Raw genomic sequence first — 12,749 nt, forward strand, 5'->3', positions numbered from 1 at the left:
TGGCCAGCATTCCATGTTTTTTATTTCTCCAGAATTCTGGAAGTTGGGGAACTCTTATTTATGCTTGTGTTTACTAGCAAACTGCTTTGAATGGAATATCTACTTTCATGTAGACAGCCTGTGAGTGGGCAAACAACAAGGGTATTCATGTAAAATATATATTTATTATGGAATGAGTATTCATGCTTCTGTTAACCCAATCTATAAAATATGAAGTTTCAGGTGTATTCTACAATGCATTTGTTTTAATATGAAAATCTTTTTTTATTTGCCTGTTTTTCAGATGATGTTAACATCTTTGGGGATTGTAAGTGGCTAAGTAAACTTTTAAATTGTTTTTACAAGCAGAAATAATACATACAGTACCTAAAGAAGTATTAACCCACTTGGGCTGTATTGCTAAAATTATAGAAAATTAAGTTTACATTGCAGGAAATGGTTAAATATTCTTAAGCATATGGCAGCACCTCATTAATGCTATTCTCCGCTAGTACTTTTTAGGTCAATAGTGAATGTGCTCAATTGCTATAAGCCCTTTTTTTCACTTTCGCTTGGTCAACTGGAGAACTTTTATTGTGCCATCTTTCATTCTTGCTCTCTGTTGTTTAGTGGGAATGGAGACTTTAAATGTGACTGTTGCATAAAAAAATCACTGCGTGATGCTGCTTTATTAAAATTTTATATATGTTACAAATCCATATTATTGCACAATAAAAGCTAAAAATGTCTTCAGCGAATACTTTTTATACGTACTGTATGTGTGTCTGCATATCCTTATGTAATCATATATGAATAAATGTGCAGTAATAGTTTAATGTATTGGTTTTAGTTAGGTTCTCTGTCCTCCATTGGATGAATGGAGAAATTTTCTGTTATTTGCCTTTTAATCTCTAATATATATCATTTAAATATATTAGGAAAGCCTTATGAAAATGTTATATAGTAAGTGTCAGAAAATATGTGCAAAGCATTGGCCTATGTAAGATGTAGCCATGAAAAATTACTATATATATATTGATAAATAATTTCTGAATATTCCACTTTAGTTGTGTGTAGTTTTACTGTCTTACTTGTCTTACATTGGCCTGTGTGTGTATCTGTAAGTAGGAATTAATAAAGTGAATTTATAGCCTACATTAAAAAATAATTCTGGATTTGATTAAAATTTGCTGATGCTCGCAGTGCTTAATGTATTTTTCTAGTGAAGTACAGTGTGTCACTTAAGTAATGCTTTATGTAAAGAACATAGATAATAATTATTATAATTAAAAAAGTAATCAAATACAACTAAGGTAATTGTTAGAAAGTTATATTTAAATGAGAATGAGAACACTTACCTTTAGTGTTATTAATTCTTTTAAAATATCATACTATATGACAGTGAACATAGATGAAACTATTAACTTTTATTCCTTTCTTTATTAATTGTTTGATAAAATGCATTTCATTTACAGTTGCTTAAGGTATGTTTACCAGTAAATGCTTCCTGACATCAAATGCAATATGCTTTCTGTTAACTTACTGTGGATGTCTTCTGAGTTTAGTTTACATATTTTCGCTTTGTTTGTGTTTCCCCCATGTGTTTTGATTGTTTCACACTCATTAAAACATATAATTAGGTCCAATCACATGCTCTATGCATTATCTGTTGTGAAAAATGCTTTTGCACTGGCAAGATTTTTCTATCAGACTCCTGCAGTATGTTCATATTAAGCGGGGTTAGTTCCTTGTCAAAGTGTTCTCCAATAGGATTTTAGGGTCGAAATTATAATAAATAAATAAACTGAATTTAGAATTTCATGCAGTGCAGTGTTATTATCAGTTCTCGATTGAATTACTCTTTTTCATTCCACTAATGACCTGGAATTGTGTTTTTTAGATGATCCAGTTAGAGATGAAGGAGTTTTTGGTGAGTGAGTCCTACTGACACCTACAATTTTATACTTAATGGCAAAAGACTTACTTGTCTCTGGATATAAACACACATCCACTGAAAGAAGCATTTATTGATTAGTTATTATTTTTAAATGTATTTGGTTTTTAATAAGTCATTTTTTGAAATGTACTGCAAATGCCACAAAGAAAATACAATGCAATTTAAAGGAAACTCTTCATATTTATAAATTATTTTACAAAAACAAAAGAATGAATATTTTTTAAGCATAAAGCTGTAAATGAATTTACTTGTCTAAGGAAAATTAATTTCCGATAAGAACATCGACAGGCTTTTTAAATGCAAACTAATTGTTTTTTTTATTAAAATGCTAAGTATTTTTGAAGCACATTTTGCATTTGTGTTGTAAACCTCAGTATTAAACAGTGGAATTTATTAACAAATAGAAGTTAGTAATACTACTCAGGAAATGCACATCTTTTTTAGTGTATGCAAGCATTCAAATTTCACTTTTTAAATTAATTTTAAATGGGACACTGCCATTTAGAACTTGGTGCACTGTACACATTTGAAAATGTAAATAAAACCCAAAACAACACTGCATAAAAGGGACAAACAACAAAACACAAATATATGTTCTGGTCCCAAATGGTTCAGCACACTTGTCATTTTGAATTCTGTCATGATCATTAGTGAATGTAAAGTCAAGTCAGTCTTTCATTTTTATTGATAAGTTCTGAATTTTTTAAATGATTAGTTAATTGTTTAAATTCCTGTATCTGTGTTAATGTTTACTGGTTTTCCACAGGTTATAGATAGGTGGTTAAAGTAATGCATTACTCTGGAATCCACTGTGTCCTGCAGAGGGCGCTCCTGCCACCCAAACCCAACACAACCAGACACAGGACACAAGTCCAGCACACACTTTATTTTTTTCTTTTTACTCATGCAAAACACTTTCTCCTGGTTTCCACCTGTACAGTACAGTTCAAGCATAGTGTATGACACAAAATACACTTCTTTTCTTTTCTCTTTCTTCTCTCTCAGTCTGCCTCTACTCCTCCTGGCAAGCTTTGTCCTCCACCTCCCGACTCTGGCTGTTGTAGTAGTGATGGCTGACTCCTTTTATAGAGCACCCGGAATTGCTCCAGGTGTCCGGTGATCTTCTTCCGGCAGCACTTTCAGGTGTGGCAGAAGTGTTGCCACACAGGGCTCAACAGTACCTGCAGTACCTACTGTCGGCACCCACGGAAACCGAACAGGGCTGTGCCAAACTCCCAACTCCCGTGGACCCCTGTGGGAGTCCTAGGCACCGCTGCAACCCAGGGTGGCTGCCATCTATCGCTCTGGGGGAGGTAATACTCTGAATATGTTCTCTCCCACGGTCTTTCCAGTATAGAGGCTTTCCAGCCGGATAAGGGTCTCAGCCATCTGCCACACCCCATAGAAAAATCTCTGTTTGGATATTATTGTGAAGTTGTTTATTGTCTCTGTCTTGAGATATAACACACTCCTCTTGCTCAGTCTCTGTTATTGCAGTCTTTATTAGAAGTTACTCTTCTATTTAAAGTAACCTTGATTTTAAATTATTGCTTGCAGTCTTTTCAGACTCCACTAAAATATGCAGATATTCATTATGTTGCCTTCATCCCTATCTCTTGGATTTAACCAGCTTTTGATTATTACAATATTGCAATCATGTACAGCTATGCATGATGTGTTGTCAACTTTATATTTTTAATACTTTTTGCATTAAAAGAAATTATTTAAATTATTAAGATGTCTTTATGTTTTCCCTCTTGTTTAGTCATTCATTTCATTGCCCTCTGCTATCACATGTCCTTTTGTGTATATAGTGTACAAAGTCCTCTTTCCTCCATTATATGAATGTAAATATAGCCTGTCTCTTATTTCCCTTGTTTAAACTTTCAATATGTAAACTACGTGTAAGTAAAAACTGACTTTCAGGCGCTTCTGTCTACTAAGTTTTAAATTTATGTGTATTAAGCTTGCATGTAGCTCTGGTTCACCTATGAATGCCTTGTTTATTGTGGATTGAATATGTAGAACCTCCTAGGCCTCCACCCAGCTAGCTTGACTCGATGTATCTCTTTCTAGACCAGATTAAGTCATTCATGCAACTCAGAATTTGACTGAGCATAGCTTTCTATCATTTTATCTCTCCCTCTCTATCTCTCTTAAACTTAACCTTCTTCCATTAAATGTAAAAATAATCTGGGCCTCCACATTTAAAAGTGGGGTGCCTGTTTTATTGTGACTCAAATTTACACTTCACATAAGCAGTCATAGCTTGCTTGCCAACCTTTGACAAAGATGAAACAAAAATCTCACAAAAGCGGTATCTCACTACTGAGAAAACAGACATTGCACAGCAGCATACCACCATCAGCATGCAGTTTCTACTCTCTGCCCCAGCTAAAAAGAGTGCTTTGGGATCCACTGTCTTGTAACATTTATTGTAATGTTAAAAATACAGAGATGATAGTAATGTAAAAGGTATAATCTGCAACAAATGATTGTTTTTATATAAATTATACCCTTTGTAATTATGTTTGTTTGATTATTATTTTTTTTGTCCCTATAGCAACAGATAAGGTGGCCTTGCTCATTGGAAACATGTCCTATAGGAATCATCCCAAACTAAAGGCACCTATGGTGGATGTGTATGATTTAACCAATCTATTACGGCAGCTGAACTTCAAAGTGGTATCCCTTCTTGACCTTACAGAGTCAGAGATGCGCAATGCTGTAGATGAATTTTTACTTCTTCTGGATAAAGGAGTGTATGGTAAGGGTATTACTGTAATATTAAAAAAAATTACTTGATGAGAATAAGAAAAATAGCATAACTTTCTCAAACCTGCTTCATCCAATTCAGGGTCTCCAGGGGCAAGAGCCTGAAATACAAATAAAGTATTCCAGCAGCACTATCTTGGCACATAAATACAGCCATTGATTGGAAGGCTTAGGTTTTGCTCATACAAACAGTAGATGCTGCAAACATTTTACCCACTTTATCCCGATTCAAGGGGAATAAACAAAGCAGCTTTGGTACATTGTAATAGAAATTGTCATTGCCTAGAAATAACTATAATAATAATAATTAATGACATTTATAAAGTGCTTTCCACACTGCTCAAATCAGTTTACATCAAGAGGGGGGGAGTGACTTTAGCCACCACAAAATGTGTAGCACCTACCTGGATGATGCGAGGGCAGCCTTTTTGCTCCAGTACACTTACCACACATTAGCAGTTAGGTGATGAAGGGGTGAGAGAGAAAGTAACCAATTAGAAAAAGATGATTAGGGGCCGGAATGGATTAGGCCATGATAGGCAATTTAGCCTGGATATTGGGATACACCGTACGCTTTTCAAAGGATGCCCAGTTTGAAGGATGGCACCATTTTTACAGCACAATGTCAGTGTCACTGCACTGGGACATTGGGATCCACAGACAAACCACAGGGTAAACACCCCTTGATGGCCTCGCCAATAATCTTCTAGCAATAACCCAAAGTTTTCCTAGATGGTCTCCCATCCAAGTATTGGCCAGATGCAAACATGCTTAGCTTTAGGAGGATTACCTGTTCGAAAGTGCAGGTGCTCTGGCTACTGGTTTTAGACAATTAAGAGGCTAATCGTCACTTGTACTTCTCTATATTTTAGAAAGATGCTATATTATATTCTGCTATCTTGACTGCATTATCTAATTAACAGATATTTGTTAGTTAGATTGTATATGGTTTTAATGTGATTATAAATTGTTATAAGTGTGGATATTTAGTGTTTGACAGTAGCAGATTTCAGGTACTGTAAAGTTAAATATCACAGCTAATATAATTGCAATAGAATGCTCAGTAGTAATAATCAGTTAAAGGTACATATTAATCAGTGGCCATATAATATATTTAATATATTGCACCATTCATGTTTTCCTGCTAATGTTATGTAAAATGTAACAAAAAAAATAAAGCATTACCATTATTATAGAGAGAGGCAGCTATGGGAACTGGTACATGATTGTTTTATCTGATAGATAGAATATATATATTAGAATAGAATATATATTGCTCTACTTTCCCCTATTGTATTATTAATATGTAGCCTTAGAATGCCTAATCTCACAGACTTACCACTGTATATAACTTATGCCCACCTTCCCTTCTATATCCTATATAACCTCAGGCAATTAGATGTAGTAAAAAGACAAGCAGGAGTTAAGTTACACATAAAATAATGTATTACTGATAATATTCATAAATAATAACAAAATGCAAAGTACATTTGAATATTGGCAACCATACAACCTGATAAAACGGTGGTGTGTAATTCAGGTGGCACACAGACTTGCATTTACTTAAAATGTCTCTAGTTAAGGCATCGTTGGTGCTCAGCTTTCAGCCACATGTCTGTTCAATATGGCTGCTGAGCTCTTCATTGTGTTGTCTTCATCATCACAGGTTAGCAAGAGAGATGCTTCTTCGTCATATGTTGGTTAGAGAGAGAGAATGTGGTTGAGCAAGTACATTTATAGATGTTCTCTCCAATTCCTAGAACCAATAGGACATCATGGTACTTAAAGGCCTCTGAGACAAGCCAATTCCAAACAGCCATATCTCAGACCAATGGGAGAAATAGTACATTTAACACCTGCAACCCCAAGACCATATGTTAAGCTAACCTGGCTTTGTGTGGGGGATCAAACTGGTTTAAGACACATCCCCCCCAATCCTGTCATATAATTACAAAGAGACAGACGTAAAAAATTGGGAGGTGATGGTTGTGCAAACACGAATACCTCTCACCACTTGGTTTGCCTAAATTATAAATAAAGACATTCAAAACATTTATCAACTTATATGTAAAATCCCACATCACAACAATGATGCAACAGCTGTGTGCTAGCCAAGCACAGCTAAAATTTTCCAGAACAGTAAGCAGTAGCAGCATTAAAAAAAAAATCCTTTAAATCTAAAGAATCCAAAACAGTAGCATAATCACATTATATGGTCATTAGATAGTTAGAACGAATGAATGAACAAGCTTCATTTGTCTCCAGGGAAAAATTTGGTTTCTTCACAGATGCCCTTTAAATAAATATACACACACTTTCATCTGAACTCATGCCAGAATAACTATAAAGCAAGAAAAGTAAAAAGAAAGACGAGTTCTGACTTGGCTGTCACAGTTACAGTGAGGCATTATGCATACAAGTTGCTGTTGGTATAAAGGTGCCCCTGTTATGTTTCTTGACACACTTCTGCTGGATGATTCAGTGGCTGAAAGTTCTAAGTATTAGTGTGTCAGAGAGTTGATGTGTAGCATTGTTCATAATGGCACTCATTTTTTTGTTTTAATTGTCTCCTTCGCTACTACTAGTACTCCAGGGGGTCCAGAGTGTGTCCTATAATTGAGCTTGCTTTTTTAGTTAACTTGTTGATTTGTTGGGCCACTCTTGAAGTGATGTCAACAGCCAAGCACAACACAGCATAGAAAATCACAGTGGCAATCACAGAATTAACATAAGATGTGAATAATGTCACTTCTCACATTAAAGGAATGCAGTCTTCTAAGTAAAAAGAGCCTTCTGTTCTTTCTTATAAAGTTCCTCTGTGTTCTGAGACCAATCCAGTCTGTCATTAATGTGGATCCCCAGTACTTGTTGGAGTAGATCATCTCTACATCCTCTGCTTGAATAGTGACCAGACACTTGCGTGTTGATGTGGTGGAAATAACCAGTTCCATGGTTTTGCTGCTGTTAGGATGCAAACAATTCACTTTTCACCAAGAAACAAACTTCTCCACCTGATTCCTATACACTGTCTCATTCCCTTTATCAATAAGTGCAGAATTATCTGAGTATTTTTGCAAGTGACATGACCTGATGTTATACAGTACTTGTAGTCAGAGGTGTACAGAGTGAAGCGAAAAGGAGACAGGACTGTTCCCTTTGCTGCTCCATTGTTGCTAACATCATTATTGGAAACGCAGTGTTTGAGTCTCAGAAACTGCATTCTGGCCCACAGATATTCCAATATTTAAGACACCATACACTCAACCACATGTCATTGTTCTTACAGAGTCTCATGGTTGAAGTGTTGGTGACCGAGTGAATCATTTCCATTGCTAGGTTCCCATTTGCAGAGGGAGGAATATAAACATTTATAAGGATGATGAAATTTATCTCCCTAGGCAAATAACATGGCTGAATTCTGACAGCCAGAATTTCAATGTCTGAACTACAAACTGTAGCTTTAACTGTAATATGCTTCCTTTTACACCATTCCTCATTCACATAGATGACCAGGTGCTCTCCTGTTTTTTTTTTTCCACACTGCACTGGGCCTGTGTCTGCTCGAATAAGATGAAATCTGTCCAGCATTAAAACAGTGTCAGGTATATGAAGTGTAACACTAAAAAACTCGAAAATCTGGCCCACCTTAAAACCGTTTGCACCTCTTCGCCAGTGTCTTTTGTCATCTAAATGTGCTGATAAAGACAAGCTGCAAGCAGCCGGCTATTCTATCCCCCCACCAATTTAGAACGTGCACAAACTTCTCCCAGCTTATGCCTTGATTGATTATCTGGGAGTGAAGTGGAGTTTTAGAGTGGAAATAATAAATCAGTATTTGGAACACACGCATTTCATGTGTGTTCCGTTTCTACCGTAATCTGTGTAAACACATTGTTAAAACGGAAACTTTTTCATATTTTAGTAATAAATGTTGCAAAATGTAGGCATAAGCTGTAAAATGTGTGAAGATCAAATAACACTTTCACAAAAGGTTCAACAACGATACAACGTCTTCTGTGGCGTACTGGTAAGATTAGCTGACTCAGAGCGCAGTAGGCTTACCGTGCCTCAGAGACCCGAGTTTGATTCCCCGCTGGGGAGAAAATGTTATTTTTTTTTCTTTTTAACCTTTGCTGGTCTGCCTTCCTGCCTGAACTCCCTGTCTATCTATATAGTAATAACAGCAATTTTATTATTGTATAGCAGCGTCCCTGTCTTCCTATCATACAGTTGTGTGAAAAACTATTTGCCCCCTTCCTGATTTCTTATTCTTTTGCATGTTTGTCACACAAAATGTTTCTGATCATCAAACACATTTAACCATTAGTCAAATATAACACAAGTAAACACAAAATGCAGTTTTTAAATGATGGTTTTATTATTTAGGGAGAAAAAATCCAAACCTACATGGCCCTGTGTGAAAAAGTAATTGCCCCCTTGTTAAAAAATAACCTAACTGTGGTGTATCACACCTGAGTTCAATTTCCGTACCCACCCCCAGGCCTGATTACTGCCACACCTGTTTCAATCAAGAAATCACTTAAATAGGAGCTGCCTGACACAGAGAAGTAGACCAAAAGCACCTCAAAAGCTAGACATCATGCCAAGATCCAAAGAAATTCAGGAACAAATGAGAACAGAAGTAATTGAGATCTATCAGTCTGGTAAAGGTTATAAAGCCATTTCTAAAGCTTTTGGACTCCAGCGAGCGCCATTATCCAGAAATGGCAAAAACATGGAACAGTGGTGAACCTTCCCAGGAGTGGCCGGCCGACCAAAATTACCCCAAGAGCGCAGAGACGCTCATCCGAGAGGTCACAAAAGACCCCAGGACAACGTCTAAAGAACTGCAGGCCTCACTTGCCTCAATTAAGGTCAGTGTTCACGACTCCACCATAAGAGAGAGACTGGGCAAAAACGACCTGCATGGCAGATTTCCAAGACGCAAACCACTGTTAAGCAAAAAGAACATTAGGGCTCATCTCAATTTTGCTAAGAAACATCTCAATGATTGCCAAGACTTTTGGGAAAATACCTTGTGGACTGATGAGACAAAAGTTGAACTTTTGGAAGGCAAATGTCCCGTTACATCTGGCGTAAAAGGAACACAGCATTTCAGAAAAAGAACATCATACCAACAGTAAAATATGGTGGTGGTAGTGTGATGGTCTGGGGTTGTTTTGCTGCTTCAGGACCTGGAAGGCTTGCTGTGATAGATGGAACCATGAATTCTACTGTCTACCAAAAAATCCTGAAGGAGAATGTCCGGCCATCTGTTCGTCAACTCAAGCTGAAGCGATCTTGGGTGCTGCAACAGGACAATGACCCAAAACACACCAGCAAATCTACCTCTGAATGGCTGAAGAAAAACAAAATGAAGACTTTGGAGTGGCCTAGTCAAAGTCCTGACCTGAATCCAATTGAGATGCTATGGCATGACCTTAAAAAGGCGGTTCATGCTAGAAAACCCTCAAATAAAGGTGAATTACAACAATTCTGCAAAGATGAGTGGGCCAAAATTCCTCCAGAGCGCTGTAAAAGACTCATTGCAAGTTATCGCAAACGCTTGATGGCAGTTATTGCTGCTAAGGGTGGCCCAACCAGTTATTAGGTTCAGGGGGCAATTACTTTTTCACACAGGGCCATGTAGGTTTGGATTTTTTCTCCCTAAATAATAAAACCATCATTTAAAAACTGCATTTTGTGTTTACTTGTGTTATATTTGACTAATGGTTAAATGTGTTTGAGGATCAGAAACATTTTGTGTGATAAACATGCAAAAGAATAAGAAATCAGGAAGGGGGCAAATAGTTTTTCACACCACTGTATAGTGCCTTTCCTTCCTTCCTTTCTATCTATCTATCTATCTATCTATCTATCTATCTATCTATCTATCTATCTATCTATCTATCTATCTATCTATCTATCTATCTATCTATCGCCTTAGTTGTTTTTTTTATATATCTATTATACAGTGCCTTCCCTGTTTATTTATATATCTAGTGACTTCTCTGCCTGTCTGTCTGTATGATTCCATATAGCGCTGAACTTACTGCTGTGTACTATTCTGTCCTCTGCATGTCTTGGAGTACAAAAGAAACACCACCATACAGCAACATGTGGGGACTGTCAAGATCGGGGGGGAAAAAAAAAACACGGTCACTGATTACAAACCGCAAGATGAAAGAAAGAGACAATATATGTGAAAAAATCATTGCACTAATGGAATATTATTTGAAAACGAACAGCGTCAGAGTCATGGTTTGAATATACGCCCGATCTGATGCGGCTCGCTTTCAAATAATATTACATGTACTGTGCGTTGAAACTGCTGCATTGAATAAGCTCACGCCTTCTGTAACAGCGTCAGCATGTATTCAAACCCGATCTGATGCTGTTCGTTTTCAAGTAATATTGCATGTACTGTACTATTTTAGAATAAAAACATACACTTGATTTTAGTCACTCTGTAACAGCCAGTGCTAGCTTTTTTATAAAAAGGTTAGCTTTTTATTTTAATTCAGTTTCATTCTCTCAGTCGTGTTCACGATCCCATAAATCTGACACTGCTGTTTTCACATAAAGACACTCTATAGCTCAAATGTTATTTATTTGGATCACATAAAGACGCGCTATAGCTTGCATGTTATTTATTTGGATCACATAAAGACGCACTATAGCTCGAATGTTATTTATTTGGATCACATAAAGACGCGCTATAGCTCAAATGTTATTTATGTAGTGAAGAAAGTACAGTGTCAGGTGCTCATTCATTGTAATAGGCACCATAGCACAGAGAGCTGTGTACACTGCAACAAGTACACATGTCATAAATGTAGGAAGGGCGGTCCTTGGGTGTGTGGGAACTGTTAATATTTGAATGTGATGATTTTATATAGCACGGATCGGAAATCAGCAGTTCTTAGCCTTGCACCACACAAGCTGTTGTATCAACTGCCTACTGTAACTTGCTTTCTTTTCTCTTTGGTTATAGTCTTGAATAAAAGTGCACTTGTTTTGTTATACTTGTACACCAACATATTTTCCTGTGTTTGAGCACAACGGGCATGCTCAAAAACTACACATGTAATGCCACGAAAAGTGCACGCAGACACTTCGCAAGCATTGGTACGAGAATGCAGTCACAACTATACTGCAGAGCTATAGCGCGTCTTTATGTGAAAACAGCAGTGTCAGATGGGAAGTGTCTGATGATTGCATATAGTGCTGAAGTTACTGCTCTTTACTGTTGTTTCCTCTGCATGTCCTGGAGTACAAAAGAAACAGCATACAGCAACATGTGGGGACTGGCAAGATCGGGGAAAAAAAACACGCGGTCACTGATTACAAACTGCAAGATCTTATGCGAATGAATATGAATAATTTGAATAATGTTGCATCCGTGCCACACAGTTTTCTGAAATGTACTATACAAGTCATAAAACGAATAATTCCAAATATCATATATACCTATGTCTCTGGTTTTTTTTTTTTGACATCATAGACCATACGGTGCATACTAATTCAGTGTGAGCAGGACCACTTAATAAAACTGAATAAAAAGAAAATCAAGTGACAGTGAAATACGAAGAAGGCAGATTCACCAGCGTTTGTGTGTCAGATCCCTGGGAGGTAGTATGTATTGTGATACACTGCAGAACTATAGCGTGTCTTTATGTAAAAGCAGCAGTGTCAGATTAGGGAAGATTCCTGAACGCGACTGAGAGAATGAAGAGTGAATTAAAAAAAAAAAAAAACTAAGCTAATCTTTACAAGTATCATAAATTACACCGGCTGTTACAGGCTGAAATCAAATGTATGTTTTTATTCTAAAATAGTAAGAATAAGAGCAGTTCACTTCTCAAAACGGAGTCGTGCGGGATCGAACTTGTGACCTTTTGATTACCAGTCAGCAGCTGATACCATTACACCACCGAGACAGTTGTAGTAAATGTGTGTCAATATGGCATGCTAATGTGGCTTTTTTTTCTGCAGTAATATTTTTGAATAAAAGCGCACTTGTTCTGTTATACTTGTA

At 36.8% G+C, this 12,749-nt stretch overlaps 1 protein-coding gene across 3 annotated transcripts in view; it reads left to right on the forward strand.

Annotated features, from left to right (window-relative positions):
* malt1 (MALT paracaspase 1) overlaps positions 1-12,749 on the forward strand; it is a 76,134-nt gene that overhangs the window by 40,928 nt on the left and 22,457 nt on the right. For 2 of the 3 annotated variants that reach the window (XM_039750478.1, XM_039750480.1), the window contains 3 exons: positions 284-307; positions 1,880-1,909; positions 4,500-4,703. In XM_039750478.1, coding sequence (XP_039606412.1) covers positions 284-307; positions 1,880-1,909; positions 4,500-4,703 — 258 coding nt within the window. The remainder of the gene's footprint in view (positions 1-283; positions 308-1,879; positions 1,910-4,499; positions 4,704-12,749) is intronic. The other variant, XM_039750479.1, reaches the window with a different exon arrangement.

This window comes from Polypterus senegalus, chromosome 4 (assembly GCF_016835505.1).
Source record: "Polypterus senegalus isolate Bchr_013 chromosome 4, ASM1683550v1, whole genome shotgun sequence".
Taxonomy (NCBI): Eukaryota; Metazoa; Chordata; class Cladistia; order Polypteriformes; family Polypteridae; genus Polypterus; species Polypterus senegalus.